Genomic DNA, 20,065 nt, shown 5'->3' on the forward strand with positions numbered 1-20,065 from the left:
CATGAACGCTCACTCATTCGGGAACAATTGCAATCAATATATATATAGTTACGGTCGGTGTGTGTCATCTTGATCGTTGGAGAGAAGTTAGTTTCTGTTGGAGTTCCTTCTGTCTCTGTCTTAGTTCTTGTGGATAGTTCAGAGTGACATTCGTTATAGAATGGATGTTTCGGCGGTTGTCTTTCTTCACGTTCAATGATACCGAATTCCTAGCTGCAGACTAGTAGTCAATATCAACGACTTGTTCTTATTCGTCTAAGAGTATAACCACGTGGTATGGTTAAAGATTCAGCAATGGTACTTAACTTTTTATGGCTGCAGGGGCAGTATTGAGTAGCTCTGATTAAAGGTGCCCATTTCAAATGGCCTCGTACTCAATTCTTGCTCGTACAATATGCATATTATTATTACTATTGGATAGAAAACACTCTCTAGTTTCTAAAACCGTTTGAATTATATCTGTGAGTCAAACAGAACTCATTTGGCACTAACTTCCTGACCAGGAAGTGGAAAGTCTGAAATCGAGGCTCTGTTCTTCTTCCGGCCTATACATGGGCATGAAACGTAAGAGTCTACGTGCACTTCATAGACCTTCCCCTGGATGTCAAGAAGCTGTGAGAGAAGAAATGTAGTGTTTATCTTGGTCTGAATTGGAATACAAGCTCTTTGTATGACGTGTCCCTCATTTCCGGTACTCTGGGGAGCGCGAGGTGGACAGTGGGATTGCCTTCTGTTTAGCTGCCGTTATGGATGACTACTATCTCCGGCTTTGATTTTATTTGATACATGTGACCATATCATCGTAAAGTATGTTTTTTCAATATAGTTTAATCAGATTATTAAAAAAAATTCGGGAGTTTTGCCGTGTTCCGTTCTCTGACTTTGCTGACGATGGAGAGATCCGTGCCACTTGGCTAGTGCGCGTGCTAAATCAAGAGCGAAAGTTGCCGTTCTAAATCCAAACAACGATTGTTCTGGACAAAGGACACCGTGTCCAACATTCTGATGAAAGATCAGCAAAAGTAAGAAACATTTTATGATGCTATTTCATATATCTGTCGTACATGTGAACTAGTCGTGGGCGCCCAACGTTTGGGTACTCTAGCTATACCGAAGCTGCATATCGTAATGAAGTTATTTTTAGAATTCTAACACTGCGATTTCATTAAGAACTAATGGATCGATCATTTCCTATACAACATGTATTTTTTAGTTATGTTTATGAATAGCTATTTGGTCAGAATATGTGTGTCAGAAAAAGTGTCAGGAAAAATCCGGACGTAGTGGGAAAAAGTAGCTAAGTTAGCACAATGTGTAACCATTGATTTCAGCTCTAAATATGCACATTTTCGAACAAAACATAAGTGTATGTATAACCTGATGTTATAGGACTGTCATCTGAGGAAGAAAATCAAGGTTAGTCAAAAATTATATATCTTTTGCTTGTTTGTTACGATCGCTTACTTTTGCTACTGGGAAATTGCTTGTGTTTTTGGCTATTGTGGTAAGCTAATATAACGCTATATTGTGTTTTCGCTGTAAACCACTTGATAAATCGGAAATATTGTCTGGAATCACAAGATGCCTGTCTTTCAATTGCTGTACACTATGTATTTTTCAGAAATGTTTTATGATGAGTATTTAGTTATTTGGCGTTGGTGTCTGTAATTATTCTGTCTGCTTTCGGTGCAATTTCTGATTGTAGCTGCAATGTAAACTATGATTTATACCTGAAATATGCACATTTTTCGAACAAAACATAGATTTATTGAATAACATGTTATAAGACTGTCATCTGATGAAGTTGTTTGGTGGTTAGTTTGGTTGGTTCTTGGTTAGTTAGGTTGGCTTTGTGCATGCTACCTGTGCTGTGAAAAATGTCTGTCCTTTTTTGTATTTGGTGGTGAGCTAACATAAATATACGTGCTGTTTTCGCTGTAAAACATTTTAAAAATCGGACATGTTGGCTGGATTCACAAGGTGTACCTTTCATATGCTGTATTGGACTTGTTAATGTGTGAAAGTTAAATATTTAAAAAATATATATTTTGAATTTTGCGCCCTGCACTTGAGCTGGCTGTTGTCATAAGTGTACCGACGTCGAGCTTGCAGCCATAAGAAGTTAACCTTCGTTCTCCCCATATGGGGAAAAACATGGTCTAATGATAATTTCTCAGAGTTGGCTTTTATTCGGATAGCAGGAAGGGGCTGTCCTTGGATGTCTGACCCGTACTGGGCTCAGGGGCGGTCCTTGGATTTAGTTCAAATACAAAAGTGATTTGTATTTTTCTTCATTAAACAGTCCAAAATCATATTACACAATTATACAAACAGTATCATACTCACTCATTAATTTTATACAACAAACAGATGTAAACCTCATATCTGAGGTTATTATATAAACAGCGGTATGGTAATGTAGCCCCACAGTCTCACATGAGTTTCCCACGTGGTGACAAACGGGCATGTTAATAGCTGGGATCTTCACCGATCTTTAATACTTTTTTCCGGAACATGAAATCTGTTCGTACCTCAAGTTCTGTGAGGTGGAAGAAACCTCTTTGTCCTGAAAGTTTACCCTCTCTCTAATACTGTTTAGCCATGAGGAGATTCTCAGGAATTTACGACGTCTCTCTGTGATCACAGCATGGGTTGAAGGAGGAAAGGGAGAGGCAGGGAGAGGGGGATGGGGTTTGCAATACCCAAGCAGGCAACGTCATGACTATATATGAGAAAAACATCCTGAAGATTGATTCTCAACTGAGTTTGACCAGTTTATTCGACTTGTAATATCACTTTTAGAAGTTTTCGTTCAACGTTTTCATTCAATTGCGCAATTGTTTGGACACGTGAACTACACATGCTAGCCAAAGTTGCTAATTCGACAGAAGTAATGGACATTATAAAACAAAACAACAATTTATTGTGGAACTAGGATTCCTGGCTTTCACGTTCTGACCATAGTTCTTTTGTGTTTTCTTTGTTTTAGTGTTGGTCAGGACGTGAGCTGAGTGGGCATTCCATGTTGTGTGTCTAGTTTTCCTGTTTCTATGTTTGGCCTGATATGGTTCTCAATCAGAGGCAAGTGTTAGTCATTGTCTCTGATTGGGAACCATATTTAGGCAGCCTGTTTTGTGTTGGGTTTTTGTGGGTGGTTGTCTTCTGTCTTTGTGTTCTATGCACCAGATAGGACCGTTTCGGTTTTGCCACATTTTTTATTTTGTATTTTGTAGTGTTGACGGTTTTGTCGTTATTAAACATGATGAACACTAACTACGCTGCGTCTTCGTCTCTTCAGACGAAGAGGAGGAAATCTGCCTTTACACTGGCACTGCATTCTGATGAAAAATCATCAAAGGTAAGGGAATATTTATGATGCAATTTCGTATTTCTGTTGACTCCAACATGGCGGAGAATGGCTGAGCGCTGTCTCAGAGCGCTGTCTTGCATGCTATGCTTTTTACTAAAGTTATTTTTTAAATCTAACACAGCGGTTGCATTAAGAATCAGTGTATCTTTAATTATATGTTAAACTTGTATCTTTCATCAAAGTTTATGATGAGTATTTCTGTATTTCACGTTGCTATCTGTAACTACTTTCGCTATTTTGGAGCCATTTCTGAACATGGCGCCAATGTAAAACCACGATTTCTGGCTATAAATATGCACATAATCGAACAAAACATAAATGTATTGTATAACATGATGTCATATGACTGCCATCTGATGAAGTTGTTCAAAGGTTAGTGATTAATTTTATCTCTATTTGTGGGTTTTGTGAAAGCTATCTTTTCTGTGAAAAAATGGTGGGGGGTTTTGGATATTGTGGTGAGCTAACATAAATATATGTTGTGTTTTCGCTGTAAAACATTTTAAAAATCGGACATGTTGGCTGGATTCACAAGATGTTTATCTTTCATTTGCTGTATTGGACTTGTGATTTCATGAAATTATATTATATTATATCCCTGTGGCGCTAGGCTAGGCTATTCTATTCTAGTCAGCGTTTCTGATGAGAATGATCCCGGATCCGGGATGGATGGTCCGTAGAGGTTAAAGGTAGAGTCAGCGATATGACATAGATGCACAAAGTAAACGGCATTGTGGGCCAATTTCTGCAACAACTAAGAGCGTTTTAACACGATGCTAAACTTCTCTGTTTTGGTCCCGTGGCTGACACACTGTTAGAGAGTGAAGAGAACATCCTAGGATCTAGCAGAATGTGTGTGACTGTGAGAGAGAGAAGTAAGGCATCTTGCTCATCACAATATCTGTGGTGCTGCTCGTACATCTTCATTTAGCTGACTCTACCTTTAAGCTCTCATCCTAGGATCTAACAGAAATCAGGCCCCTAACATCTACAAAACATGGACCAGAACAATGTTATTTCCTGCTTCCACAAACATGAATTATTATAACACTAATGTCAGATTATGGTATGCTAATGAGTGTACATTCTGAGACTGTTGCTCACTTATATTCATTTTTATTACAAGTCTATTTAATAATTATGAATTCATTATTACATTGTCAATTTTAACCAACTACTTTTGACTTCAGGGATTCCTCAGAGCTGTAAGACTTGTGACCATGTTGAGGTAAGTCATAATGTCAATTCTTACTTTTACATACCTGCAGGAGTCAGGCTCAGTCTCAAAGCCAGGTGTGTACTGACCAACCATTCATACTGGGATATAGACAGTCCTGTGTTCTGCTTTAGTAATATGAACACAGTCTCAAAGCCAGGTGTGTACTGACCAACCATTCATCCTGGGATATAGACAGTCCTGTGTTCTGCTTGTAGACATGCAGGATTTTAGCTGTTGTCATATTTTGTCATTAGACAGTTTAATTGATAAATCCCAAGCATTCCATGTAACATTGAATAAATACATTAGATTAGTTACTTTGGTTAATGGGCCAGTTTCCCAGACACAGATTAAGTCTAGTCCTGGACTTTAAAGAACTTTCTATTGAAACTTCCATTGTGCATGCTTTTTAGTCCAGCACTAGACTCAATCTGTGTCCAGGAAACAGGCCCCATATGTATTACTGACATGCTTGTCCTTGTTCAGGACTCCACACACTGGCTTCAGATTGAACCCTTGACTTCCACTGTCCAGGGAGTGACAATGTTAAGGTAAAATAACTACTTTTAACATTTCATTCCACTTGCTAGTGTATTTCCCCATTACCTTTGGGAATAGTCTTCTAATCCAACCTCTCCATTTGACCATTGACCCTCTCTACCATATCTTGTTGTTGCCCTCAGGCACAGGACACCCAAAGGGAGTTATGAGTGCACAGTGTCTGGGCTCCGCTGGCTGTGTGAGAGAGATGTCATTCTGAAGTATCACTTCAGGAACTGGGAACCCTACAGTCAACTTCTGAAAGACATGCAGTACACACAAGGTGGTCCATTCCTGGACATCACTATGGAGTTAGGTGAACTGGAGGAAGCTCATCTGCCACACTTTGTCTGTTTAGGTAAAACCATATAGAAATAGTATTCAGAAAGACATTTCCATGTAACTGAGTTTCACTTCCTGAATTAACTTCTACTTCATCACAATCCCGGATCCGGGAGCACCCCCATCAGTAAAAAAGCTGACTAGCATAGCCTAGCATAGTGTCACAAGTAAATACTAGCATCTAAATATCATTAAATCACAAGTCCAAGACACCAGATGAAAGATACACATCTTGTGAATCCAGCCATCATTTCTGATTTTTAAAATGTTTTACAGGGAAGACACAATATGTATTTCTATTAGCTAACCACGATAGCAAAAGACACCACTTTTTTTACTCCACCATTTTTTTCCTGCATAGGTAGCTATCACAATTTCGACCAAATAAAGATATAAATAGTCACTAACCAAGAAACAACTTCAGATGACAGTTTGATAACATATTTATTGTATAGCATATGTTTTGTTAGAAAAATGTGCATATTTCAGGTATAAATCATAGTTTTACATTGCAGCCACCATCACAACTCTCACTAAAGCAACTAGAATAACTACAGAGACCAACGTGAATTACCTAAATACTCATCATAAAACATTTATGAAAAATACACAGCGTACAGCAAATGAAAGACAAAGATCTTGTGATTCCAGCCAATATTTCAGATTTTTTAAGTGTTTTACAGCGAAAACACAATATAGCATTATATTAGCTTACTACAATAGCCAACCACACAACAGCATTGATTCAAGCCAACAATAGCGATAACGAATAAACCAGCAAAAGATATACATTTTTTCACTAACCTTCTCAAACTTCTTCAGATGACAGTCCTATAACATCATATTACACAATACATATAGAGTTTGTTCGAAAATGTGCATATTTAGCGGCACAAATCGTGGTTATACAATGAGAATAGTTGTCACGATCGTCTTGCTGAGAGAGAGAGGACCAAGGCGCAGCGTGTGCAAAATACATTCTCTTTTATTTTAGAGAAAAGAAAAAACACGCAACGAACACTTTAACAAACTGAAGCAAAACAACAAACGATCGTGAAGCTATAGACGTAAGTGCACACACAAGCTACAAACGTACAACATAGACAATTACCCACATTAACCTAGTGCCTATGGCTTTCTTAAATATGGCTCCCAATCAGAGACAATTAATGACATCTGTCTCTGATTGAGAACCATTCAGGCAACCATAGACACAGCTAGACACCTACACTAAACACAAACCCATCTACTCTACTTAACTTCTCTAGGCTAGCTGGGACGTTAGCGTCCCATCTGGCTAACATCCGGTGAAATAGCATAGCGCAAAGATTCTAAATACACCATTCGTAGTATTAAACGTTCTTGTAAATACATGTATCTAACATCATTTAAAAGCTTATCTACTTCTTAATCCAACAGTGGTGTCAGATTTCAATAATGCTTTTCGGCGAAAGCATACCTTACGATAATCTGACGACAGCGCGCCAGACACACAAGTATAACTAGCATTTTCCAACCAAACAGTAGCGTCACAAAAGTCAGAAATAGCAATAAAATTATCAATTACCTGTAAAAATCTTCTTCTTTTGGCAATACAAAAGGTCCAATCTTCACAATGAATGGTCATTTTGTTCGATATTTTTTTTTTTTATAGCATAACACGACACATTTTGTAAACGGCTTGTGTCATGAGTTTCGACTCCTTCAACTTTCGACGAAACAGTTGATGTAATTACTCACACTAGATGTACCTGTATCTAGTCAAGGTGGGTTTCATTGTAATCCTCTGTTTGTTAGTAACACAACCATACATGATGGTTATTTCTACGGGACATATTGACCGAAATGAACTGATTTGAACACACCAAACAATGACCTCATTGAGCGCCTATGACATGACCAGTGCTTCTTTGATTGACTGTATTTTGGCCCAATGACCACTGATCGTCTTGAAATCTAGTTTGGTAGAGAGCCAATGAGCCGAGGTAAACAACGATATCTAATGGTTATATCTGGGAAGACCCGGTCTTGAACGAAAGTCACGCGTTACGCAGACATTCGCCATTGAAATTTCTACCCGAAGGAGCCACGTTGTTTGCGCTAACATTCGCCATTGAAATTTCTACCCGAAGGAGCCACGTTGTTTGCGCGTTAGCAGTATTGAGTCAAGATCATTTTCCTCTATATTATTGAAATAATTATGGCGAGTAAATCTGGAAAATCAAAGGCAAAGTCCAGCTATACAGATCTACATGCAATTATTGATGAGATTGCTAGAGAAAGTGACACAGATTTACAAGAAGATGTATCAGATTGTGTGTCAAGTTTGGACTCCCAATTTGAGGACATGTTTTTGTATGGAAAAGACGCAATTCTCGATTGGTAAGTAACTCTCATGCTGTTGTTTGAAAATAATACCAAAATGATTTTGTTTCACTACTCAATATATAATCTGTGTGTCTGTATATATGAGATATTTTACATTTATTTGATCTAAACATGGAATAGAACCACAGATCCCCAAAATGATTTTGTTTCACTACTCAATATATAATCTGTGTGTCTGTATATATGAGATATTTTACATTTATTTGACCTAAACATGGAATAGAACCACAGATCCCCAAAATGATTTTGTTTCACTACTCAATATATAATCTGTGTGTCTGTATATATGAGATATTTTACATTTATTTGATCTAAACATGGAATAGAACCACAGATCCCCAAAATGATTTTGTTTCACTACTCAATATATAATCTGTGTGTCTGTATATATGAGATATTTTACATTTATTTGATCTAAACATGGAATAGAACCACAGATCCCCAAAATGATTTTGTTTCACTACTCAATATATAATCTGTGTGTCTGTGTCTTTATTTCACAGTCCCTCCGATTCTGATTGGGAGCCCCCACTGCCAAGTTGCCCATCCCCCAGGGGAGCTTGTTCATTTAGCCGGACCCCTGCTGTCTCCGGCTCCACATCTACCCCCGCCCTGCCAGGTGTGACAAAGAAGCGGCGATGGGGAAGAGATACACCTGCAATCAGAGAGGAGGAGGGTCGTTGGCACTCTGTGCTGGAGGAGGATGTGGCGCCTCCACCTCCATTATTCAGACCAAAGAGGCCATTAGGCCCAAAGCTGGATATGACATCTAAGTATAGCCCCATGCAGCTTTTCCAGCTGTTTTTCACCTCATCTGTTGTTGATTCCCTGGTGTTGAACACTAACAAGTATGGTGCTAAGAAGCAGGCAGGCAAGAAAGAGGGATGGAAGCCCATTTCCATGTCAGATCTTTTTTGTTTCCTGTCAATGGTCATTTACATGGGTATTGTGAAGTTGAAAACCCTGAAAGACTACTGGAAAACTGCTCCCCTCTATCAACTGCCTTTACAAGACATTTTTCTATCACTTCATTGACATTGCTGTGGTGAATTCCTTCATCCTCCAGAAGGAAATGGCTAAGAGCCGTGGACAGCCCCACATCTCACAGCTAGCCTTCCGAGAGCTGCTCATCCAGGAGCTTGCTTGCTACAGCAAGTCTACTGCAGCACCTTCTGGCCCCTCTACCTCTGCTGTTCACCTGCCCAGATTCATCTCTGCAGGCATGAATGTGCCTCAGGGAAAAAAGGGCACCGTGGGGAGGCGTCGATGTGTGCTTTGTCACAGGAAATGCCCTATCACCTGCACCACCTGTTCAGTAACCCTCTGCTTTACAGCAGAAAGAGACTGCTATTGGGCATGGCATCAGCAGAACAATATTATGTAGAGGACTGAGGGTCTTCACAATATTGTATATTATACTTTGAATGTGTGTAAATAGTTACCCTTGTTATTTAATTTTTTTTCAAATTTTCAAATTTTTATATTATTATTATTATTTTTTGTTGGGGTGTGTTAGAATAGCATTTTAGTATTTTGTATATAGTCATTTAGTTCAAAATGTATCACTGTACCAATTTGGCCATTTGGGTACATTTGGGCAACTTGTGTGGGACACCTGGGTGACTACATGCTCAATGTCATGTAGCTCACTCGTTCCTGAAGATATCGTTTTGAAACTTTTTTCTAATACTGTTGCCATCTTATGTTCTGCATCAGAATTATCCCCAGCATCATATCTGAATGTTTGCCTGTTCTTGTTCAGTTGAAAGATGATGCAACAACAATAAAAACAAAAAACGTATGTTTATTTCCTTGTATTTTCTTCTACCAGATCTATTGTGTTATATTCTCCTACATTCAATTCACATTTCCACAAATTTCAGAGTGTTTCCTTTCAAATGATACCAAGAATATGCCTATCCTTGCCTCTGGGGCTGAGCTACAGACAGTTAGATTTGGGTATGTCTTCAGGCGGAAATTGAGAGAAGGGGGGGGGTATCCCAAAGAAGTTAACCCCCTAAACCATACAACCACCCTAGACAATACAAAAACACATACCTTCCCCATGTCACACCCTGACCTAACTAAAATAATAAAGGAAACAAAGAATACTAAGGCCAGGGTGTGACAGTACCCCCCCCCCCCCCCCCCCCCCAAAGGTGCGGACTCCGGCCGCAGAACCTGAAACAGAAGGGGAGGGTCCGGGGTGGCCCCCATCATGGCGGCGGCTCGGGCGCGGGACGAGGCCCCCACTCCACCATTGTCAATACCCGCTTTGGTGGCGCCTCTGGAGCGGCGACCCTTGTAGCAAGTCCCGGACTGAAGACCATCCCAGAGGGCGCCACCGGACGGATGGGTAGCTCCGGACTGAGGGGTAGCTCCGGACTGAGGGGTAGCTCCGGACTGAGGGGTAGCTCCGGACTGAGGGGTAGCTCCGGACTGAGGGGTAGCTCCGGACTGAGGGGTAGCTCCGGACTGAGGGGTAGCTCCTGACTGGAGGGCAGCTCCTGACTGGAGGGCAGCTCCTGACTGGAGGGCAGCTCCTGACTGGAGGGCAGCTCCTGACTGGAGGGCAGCTCCTGACTAGAGGGCAGCTCCTGACTAGAGGGCAGCTCCTGACTAGAGGGCAGCTCCTGACTAGAGGGCAGCTCCTGACTAGAGGGCAGCTCCTGACTAGAGGGCAGCTCCTGACTAGAGGGCAGCTCCTGACTGGAAGCCAGCTCCGGACTGAGGGACGGCAGCTCCGGACTGAGGGACGGCAGCTCCGGACTGAGGGACGGCAGCTCCGGACTGAGGGACTGCAGCTCATGGCTGGCTGACGGATCTGGCTGCTCATGGCTGGCTGACGGATCTGGCTGCTCATGGCTGGCTGACGGATCTGGCTGCTCATGGCTGGCTGACGGATCTGGCTGCTCATGGCTGGCTGACGGATCTGGCTGCTCATGGCTGGCGGACGGATCTGGCTGCTCATGGCTGGCGGACGGATCTGGCTGATCCTGTCTGGCGGACGGCTCGGGCTGATCCTGTCTGGCGGACGGCTCGGGCTGATCCTGTCTGGCGGACGGCTCGGGCTGATCCTGTCTGGCGGACGGCTCGGGCTGATCCTGTCTGGCGGACGGCTCGGGCTGATCCTGTCTGGCGGACGGCTCGGGCTGATCCTGTCTGGCGGACGGCTCTGGCTGATCCTGTCTGGCGGACGGCTCTGGCTGATCCTGTCTGGCGGACGGCTCTGGCTGATCCTGTCTGGCGGACGGCTCTGGCTGATCCTGTCTGGCGGACGGCTCTAGCGGCTCGGGACAGACGGGCAGCTCTGACGGTGCTTGGCAGACGGGCAGCTCTGACGGTGCTTGGCAGACGGGCAGCTCTGACGGTGCTTGGCAGACGGGCAGCTCAGACGGTGCTTGGCAGACGGGCAGCTCAGACGGTGCTTGGCAGACGGGCAGCTCAGACGGTGCTTGGCAGACGGGCAGCTCAGACGGTGCTTGGCAGACGGGCAGCTCAGACGGTGCTTGGCAGACGGGCAGCTCAGACGGTGCTTGGCAGACGGGCAGCTCAGACGGTGCTTGGCAGACGGGCAGTTCAGACGGTGCTTGGCAGACGGGCAGCTCAGACGGTGCTTGGCAGACGGGCAGCTCAGACGGTGCTTGGCAGACGGGCAGCTCAGACGGTGCTTGGCAGACGGGCAGCTCAGACGGTGCTTGCCAGACGGGCAGCTCAGACGGTGCTTGCCAGACGGGCAGCTCAGGCGTCGCTGGGCAGACGGCAGACTCTGGCCGGCTGAGGCGCACTGTAGGCCTGGTGCGTGGTGCCGGAACTGGTGGTACCGGGCTGGGGACACGCACCTGAAGGCTAGTGCGGGGAGAAGGAACAGGGCATACAGGACCCTGGAGACGCACATTAGGCCTAGTGCGTGGTGCCGGAACTGGTGGTACCGGGCTGGGGACACTCATCTCAGGGCTAGTGCGGGGAGCAGCAACAGGACGCACAGGACTCTGGAGACGCACAGGAGGCTTGGTGCGTGGTGCCGGAACTGGTGGTACCGGGCTGGAGACACGCACCATAGGGCGAGTGCGTGGAGGAGGAACAGGGCTCTGGAGACACACTGGAACCCTGGTGCGTGGTGTAGGCACTGGTGGTACTAGGCTGGGGCGGGGAGGTGGCGCCGGAAATACCGGACCGTGCAGGCGTACTGGCTCCCTTGAGCACTGAGCCTGCCCAACCTTACCTGGTTGTATGCTCCCCATCGCCCGACCAGTGCGGGGAGGTGGAATAACCCGCACCGGGCTATGTAGGCGAACCGGGTACACCATGCGTAAGGCTGGTGCCATGTAAGCCGGCCCGAGGAGACGCACTGGTGGCCAGATGCGTTGGGCCGGCTTCATGACATCCGGCTCAATCCTCAATCTAGCCCTGCCAGTGCGGGGAGGTGGAATAACCTTCACCGGGCTATGAACACGTACAGGAGACACCATGCGTTCTACTGCGTAACACGGTGTCTGCCCGTACTCTCGCTCTCCACGGTAAGTACAGGGAGTATGCGCAGGTCTCCTACCAGACTTCACCACACTCCCTTTTAGCCCCCCCAATAAATTTTTGGGTTGTACTCGCGGGCTTCCAGCCTTGCTTCCGTGCTGCCTCCTCATATCGCCTCCTCTCGGCTTTAGCTGCCTCCAGCTCTTCACGAGGGAGGCGATATTCTCCCGGTTGTGCCCAAGGACCCTTTCCATCCAGTAGCTCCTCCCATGTCCATGAATCCTTTGTGTATTGCTCCTGTTGCTGCTTTACACGCCGCTTGGTCCGATTCTGGTGGGTAATTCTGTCACGATCGTCTTGCTGAGAGAGAGTGGACCACTGCGCAGCGTGTGCAAAATACATTCTCTTTTATTTTAGAGAAAAGAAAAAACACGCAACGAACACTTTAACAAACTGAAACAAAACAACAAACGATCGTGAAGCTATAGACGTAAGTGCACACACAAGCTACAAACGTACAACATAGACAATTACCCACATTAACCTAGTGCCTATGGCTGTCTTAAATATGGCTCCCAATCAGAGACAATTAATGACATCTGTCTCTGATTGAGAACCATTCAGGCAACCATAGACACAGCTAGACACCTACACTAAACACAAACCCATCTACTCTACTTAACCCCCTAAACCATACAACCACCCTAGACAATACAAAAACACATACCTTCCCCATGTCACACCCTGACCTAACTAAAATAATAAAGGAAACAAAGAATACTAAGGCCAGGGCGTGACAATAGTAGCCAAGCTGCCAACAAAATGTCAGGAGAAATCTTGGGAGAGGCACCTAATCTAATCAGTAACTAATCATAAACTTGACTAAAAAATACAGGTTGGACAGCAAATGAAAGATACATTAGTTCTTAATGCAACCGCTGTGTTAGATTTTTAAAATTAACGTTACTACGACATACAGCGTGCGTTAAAGCGAGACCGCACCGAAATTAATGGCGGAATAGTAGTTTCACATTTTTCAACAGAACAACGAATTAACATCATAAATACTTCTTACTTTTTGATGAGCTCCCATCAGAATCTTGGGCAAGTTGTCCTTTGTCCAGAGGAATCGTTGCTCGGTTATAGATTGTCGCCTTCAACTTTGGAATTAGCAGTAAACATTAGCCATGTGGCGAAGACGTGCCCAACTCACTATAACGCAGCACAAAGAAATATCCGAAAATTGCAATATACTGATATAAACTGATATAACTCGGTTTAAAATAACAACATTATGATGTCTTTAACACCTATATCGAATAAAATCAGAGCCGGATATATCTAAGGCCTATAACGGGAGCTTTCCAGAACGCCATCCTGAGGTCTGTCTTGCGTCATGGCGAATGTTGAAAAGACTGCACCCCACGTTCCAAGACCCTTTATATGGCCTCAGATCTGCCTAGCAACTCCATTCCAATTCTCACTATTTGCTGACATCTAGGGGAAGGCGTATGCAGTGCATCTCGACCAATAGAAGACATGCAAATTAATAAACTGACCCTAGAACAGCCTGCCTTATTTCAGATTTCTCACTTCCTCACAGAAAGTTTGCTCCAACTTGAGTTCTGTTTTACTCACAGATATAATTCAAACGGTTTTAGAAACTAGAGAGTGTTTTCTATCCAATAGTAATAATAATATGCATATTGTACGAGCAAGAATTGAGTACGAGGCAGTTTAACTTCTTATGGCTGCAGCCCGGTGTCGGTACACTTATGACAACAGCCACTTCAAGTGCAGGGCGCGAAATTCAAAATATATATTTTTTAAATATTTTACTTTCACACATTAACAAGTCCAATACAGCAAATGAAAGGTACACATCTTGTGAATCCAGCCAACATGTCCGATTTTTTAAATGTTTTACAGCGAAAACAGCACGTATATTTATGTTAGCTCACCACCAAATACAAAAAAGGACAGACATTTTTCACAGCACAGGTAGCATCCACAAAGCCAACCTAACTAACCAAGAACCAACCAAACTAACCAACAAACAACTTCATCAGATGACAGTCTTATAACATGTTATTCAATAAATCTATGTTTTGTTCGAAAAATGTGCATATTTCAGGTATAAATCATAGTTTACATTGCAGCTACAATCAGAAATTGCACCGAAAGCAGACAGAATAATTACAGACACCAACGTCAAATACCTAATTACTCATCATAAAACATTTCTGAAAAATACATAGTGTACAGCAAATGAAAGACAGGCATCTTGTGATTCCAGACAATATTTCCGATTTATTAAGTGTTTTACAGCGAAAACACAATATAGCGTTATATTAGCTTACCACAAAAGCCAGAAACACATGCCATTTCCCAGTAGCAAAAGGTTAGCGATCGTAACAAACAAGCAAAAGATATATAATTTTTGACTAACCTTGATATTCTTCATCAGATGACAGTCCTATAACATCAGGTTATACATACACTTATGTTTTGTTCGAAAATGTGCATATTTAGAGCTGAAATCAGTGGTTATACATTCTGCTAACGTAGCTACTATTTCCCACAACGTTCGGATATTTTTCTGACACTTTTTATGACACACATATTCTGACCAAATAGCTATTCATAAACATAACTAAAAAATACATGTTGTATAGGAAATGATAGATCCATTAGTTCTTAATGAAATCGCAGTGTTAGAATTCTAAAAAATAACTTCATTACGACATCCAGCTTCGGTATAGCTAGAGTACCCAAACGTTGGGCGCCGACGACTAGTTCACATGCACGACAGATATATGAAATAGCATCATAAAATGTTTCTTACTTTTGCTGATCTTTCATCAGAATGTTGGACAAGGGGTCCTTTGTCCAGAACAGTCGTTGTTTGGATTTAGAACGGCCACTTTCCCTCTCGATTTAGCAAGCGCACTAGCCAAGTGGCACAAATCGCTCCATTGTCAACAAAGTCAGAGAACGGAACACGGCAAAACTCCCTAAAAAATTTCAATTATCTGATTAAACTATATTGAAAAAATATACTTTACGATGATATGGTCACATGTATCAAATAAAATCAAAGCCGGAGATAGTAGTCGCCTATAACGGCAGCTAAACAGAATGCAAATCCAGGAACCACCTCGCGCTCTCCAGAGTACAGGAAATGGGGGACACGTCATACAAAGAGCTTGTATTCCACTTCAGACCAAGATAAACACCCCATTTCTTCTCTCACCGCCTCTTGACATCCAGGGGAAGGTGTATGACATGCATGTATACTCATACGTATCATGCCCATTTATAGGCAGGAAGTAGAACAGAGCATCGATTTCAGACTTTCCACTTCCTGGTCAGGAAGTTTGTGCCAAATGAGTTCTGTTTGACTCACAGATATAATTCAAACGGTTTTAGAAACTATAGAGTGTTTTCTATCCAATAGTAATAATAATATGCATATTGTACGAGCAAGAATTGAGTACGAGGCCGTTTGAAATGGGCACCTTTTATCTGGCTACTCAATACTGCCCCTGCAGCCCAAACAGGTTAATTTGGGAACGAAATTTTTACAAAGTGAAAACAGCACCCCCTATTGAGAAAAGGTTAACTTCTTCTGGCTGCAAGCCCGAGGCCGCCCACAATATGACAACAGCCACTTCAAGTGCAGGGCGCGAAATTCAAAATATATTTTTTAGAAATATTTAACTTTCACACATTAACAAGTCCAATACAGCAAATGAAAGGTACACATCTTGTGAATCCAGCCAACATGTCCGATTTTTTAAATGTTTTACAGCGAAAACAGCACGTATATTTATGTTAGCTCACCACCAAATACAAAAAAGGACAGACATTTTTCACAGCACAGGTAGCATGCACAAAGCCAACCTAACTAACCAAGAACCAACCAAACTAACCAACAAACAACTTCATCAGATGACAGTCTTATAACATGTTATTCAATAAATCTATGTTTTGTTCGAAAAATGTGCATATTTCAGGTATAAATCATAGTTTACATTGCAGCTACAATCAGAAATTGCACCGAAAGCAGACAGAATAATTACAGACACCAACGCCAAATACCTAAATACTCATCATAAAACATTTCTGAAAAATACATAGTGTACAGCAAATGAAAGACAGGCATCTTGTGATTCCAGACAATATTTCCGATTTATCAAGTGGTTTACAGCGAAAACACAATATAGCGTTATATTAGCTTACCACAATAGCCAAAAACACAAGCCATTTCCCAGCAGTAAAAGTTAGCGATCGTAACAAACAAGCAAAAGATATATAATTTTTGACTAACCTTGATATTCTTCATCAGATGACAGTCCTATAACATCAGGTTATACATACACTTATGTTTTGTTCGAAAATGTGCATATTTAGAGCTGAAATCAATGGTTATACATTGTGCTAACTTAGCTACTTTTTCCCACAACGCCCGGATTTTTTCCGTGCCTATTTTTCTGACACACATATTCTGACCAAATAGCTATTCATAAACATAACTAAAAAATACCTGTTGTATAGGAAATGATAGATCCACTAGTTCTTAATGCAATCGCTGTGTTAGAATTCTAAAATTAACTTCATTTCGACATACAGCTTCGGTATAGCTAGAGTACCCAAAAGCTGGGCGCCCACGACTAGTTCACATGTACGACAGATATATGAAATAGCATCATAAAATGTTTCCTACTTTTGCTGATCTTCCATCAGAATGTTGTACAAGGTGTCCTTTGTCAAGAACAATCGTTGTTTGGATTTAGAACGGCCTCTTTCCCTCTCGGTTTAGCAAGCACACTAGCCAAGTGGCACGAATCTCTCCATGTCAACAAACGGAAGAGAACGGAACACGGCAAAACTCCCGAAAAAATTTCAATAATCTGATTAAACTATATTGAAAAAACATACTTTACGATGATATGGTCACATGTATCAAATAAAATCAAAGCCGGAGATAGTAGTCGCCTATAACGACAGCTTTTCAAAAGGCAAATCCAGGTCCCTCTTCGCGCCTTCCTGAAAACAGGTAATGGGGGACACGTCATTCCAAGAGCTGTAATTCGAGTCCAGATCAAGTTACACACTCCATTTCTTCTCTCACTCCTTGTCGACATCTAGTGGAAGACGTATGAAGTGCATCTAAACTAATAAATAACAAGGACTTTAATAGGCAGCCCCTAGAACAGAGCCTCAATTTCAGACTTTCCACTTCCTGTCAGGAAGTTTGCTGCAAAATGAGTTCTGTTTTACTCACAGATATAATTCAAACGGTTTTAGAAACTAGAGAGTGTTTTCTATCCAATAATAATAATAATATGCATATTGTACGAGCAAGAATTGAGTACGAGGCCGTTTGAAATGGGCACCTTTTATCTGGTTACTCAATACTGCCCCTGCAGCCAAAACAGGTTAATGAATTAACTATTCTGGGAGTTTGAGTTTACTGTGATCTGGTACTGCATATTCTTTGCCTTTTAGTTGGATGAATAGTACAATATTTGTCTTTCTGTCTCCTTTGTATTGTGTTGTTCAGGGACCAACCCTTCCCTGAGGAATGAGATGAAGATTCTTCATGTAGAGGAACATGGAGTGTCTTTAGAGGAAGTGCATGAGGTCACCAGATTCCATGCTAAGATTCTCCATCCCAAGTTCTCAGCTATCTCTGTTATACTGAGCTATATCTTTTCTTGGAACATAGATGTCCACTGTGACGTGGTCCTCTATTTGGCAGTAAAAAGGTCAACAGTAATTTCAAGGCTGTACCTGCTCCTCAGAAACTCCAGTCAGAAAGAGGTGAGGCACTATCATTGAAGTGACAACAGTATGTTGAAACTTACTAAAGGAAAGCTGATAGTTTGTTGAAAATCTCTAGATTACAAAGACAACATGCAGCTCTGTGAGAAATCTATTTCTGTTGTAACATTCATTAATACAATAGAAACTATGACCAACATTGGTTTCTCAGTGAGCTGCAAGTTGTGTGAATTATGAGACTACATTGTTCTGACTGACTACTACATTGCTCATTTTGTAGGCTGTTCAGGAACGGGAGAAAAATCAGGTGTCCAAAGGATATTCAGAATTGGTCCTGTCAAGTCCAAACGGGTCCTTAAAGCTGAACAGTTGGTTTGCACTCAAGAATCCCCTCTCCAAGTCCATCAATCCAGAGGTGCAGTTTTATCAGGCTGAGGACATGAATCTGTCATATTGTATATGAATAACTGTAATATCATTCTATTTCACTATTTCTCTCTCTGTCTGTTGTCTCAATCGTTGCACCATATGGCCTCCTACAGAAGATTCAGCTGTTACCTGCAGACACCACACCAAGCTGTTGTAAGATGATCATGAGAAACACAGGGGTTGACATTGAGATGGAGTTAATCGGGGATGATGAGAGGACAGTATGGAGTGAGATGGTACCAATAGGTAGGAGCAGATGTCAATCATAACTGTGTTATTTTCAGACAGATGCTATTTAGAGTGATATAACCTATTTCTGTTTCTTTCAGATGAATACATCACTGAAACCCATTCAACTAGTAAGTAAACATGAGAGACACAAACCAATGACTTGAGGGCCAGTCAACATGGTTTACTGTAGGACCTGGACTAGTCCTGATTATAAAAGACTGTCTTCAAGAACAATGACATCTCCTCCAGGACTTGATGTAGATTAGCCTGGTTCTGAATGCCCCAATGACATCTCCTCCAGGACTTGATGTAGATTAGCCTGGTTCTGAATGACCCAGACTGTTTTTCTATGTCTGTGAAACCGTCCCTAAATGTGAATATGTGATATGTTCAGGTCGTTATTGTAAAAAATAATGTTTTCTCAATACTTTTATTTTAGGATTCTGCTTCTAAATGTCTGAAATGTAAATGTACAAATGTAGTTATTTTGTAACCTGACTCTCTCAGGTGCTGTGTTGGGGGCAGGAGGTCCGGCTGAGAGCAGTCTGACTGGTTTTGCAGAGAAGCAGCTGCGTTCTGTACGGACAGAGTTTGTGAAACGAGTATCAGGACCTGTCCTGGATGGTCTGCTGGACAGACTCCTGCAACACACAGTCATCAACCAGGAGGAAATGGAGTCAGTGAAGGTGATAGCTAAGAGGGCAGAGAAGGCAGGTGTCATCATCGACATGGTGACGGGAAAAGGAAATGAGTCAAGTTCCAGGATGGTCATCCTTCTAGTGGAGCTGGACCCCTATCTTTGCACAGAGCTTCAGATCAACAGTGTTGGGGTACCAACCTAATGGTAGAATGGATAGTAACAGTGTTGGGGTACTAACCTAATGGTAAAATCGATAGTAACAGTGTTGGGGTACCAACCTAATGGTAGAATGGATAGTAGCAGTGTTGGGGTACCATCCTAATGGTAGAATGGCTAGGAACAGTGTTGGGGTACCAACCTAATGGTATAATGGATAGAAACAGTGTTGGGGTACTGATGGGGTCAAATTGGGGTCATGATAGGGGCTGCACCAGATGTTTGATGTATTATAATAATTTATTATTCTTAAGTTGTATTAATAGAAGGGGAAGGGTTATAAGACCCCTCCCCTTCTATTAATACAACATAAGCATAATCAATTATTATAATACATGTATAGGGTCCTGGACTACAGATGAACAATACATATACATTATAAGGTTTAAAATTGTTTCACAGTTCTTTTCTAGTCTCTACCTCCTTATAA

The 20,065-nt window shown here is 42.2% G+C and overlaps 1 protein-coding gene across 1 annotated transcript; it reads left to right on the forward strand.

Annotated features, from left to right (window-relative positions):
• Positions 1-5,249: 5,249 nt before the first annotated feature.
• LOC120051699 (NACHT, LRR and PYD domains-containing protein 1 homolog) lies at positions 5,250-19,652 on the forward strand. The gene is made up of 6 exons (XM_038998585.1): positions 5,250-5,487; positions 17,899-18,158; positions 18,400-18,534; positions 18,662-18,794; positions 18,878-18,907; positions 19,287-19,652. Exons 1-6 carry the CDS (start codon positions 5,397-5,399, stop codon positions 19,619-19,621), a joined length of 984 nt encoding a protein of 327 aa, XP_038854513.1. The 5' UTR covers positions 5,250-5,396; the 3' UTR covers positions 19,622-19,652.
• The last annotated feature ends 413 nt before the right edge of the window (positions 19,653-20,065 follow it).

This window comes from Salvelinus namaycush, chromosome 8, assembly GCF_016432855.1.
Source record: "Salvelinus namaycush isolate Seneca chromosome 8, SaNama_1.0, whole genome shotgun sequence".
NCBI classification, from domain to species: Eukaryota; Metazoa; Chordata; class Actinopteri; order Salmoniformes; family Salmonidae; genus Salvelinus; species Salvelinus namaycush.

Excerpts from the sequence above, each read along its gene's own strand:
- LOC120051699 (XM_038998585.1), top strand. The coding sequence starts at position 5,397 with ATGCAGTACACACAAGGTGGTCCATTCCTGGACATCACTATGGAGTTA. Across the intron at positions 18,535-18,661 it reads CCAAGTCCATCAATCCAGAG|AAGATTCAGCTGTTACCTGC; the intron begins GTGCAGTTTTAT and ends GGCCTCCTACAG. Across the intron at positions 18,795-18,877 it reads GAGTGAGATGGTACCAATAG|ATGAATACATCACTGAAACC; the intron begins GTAGGAGCAGAT and ends TGTTTCTTTCAG.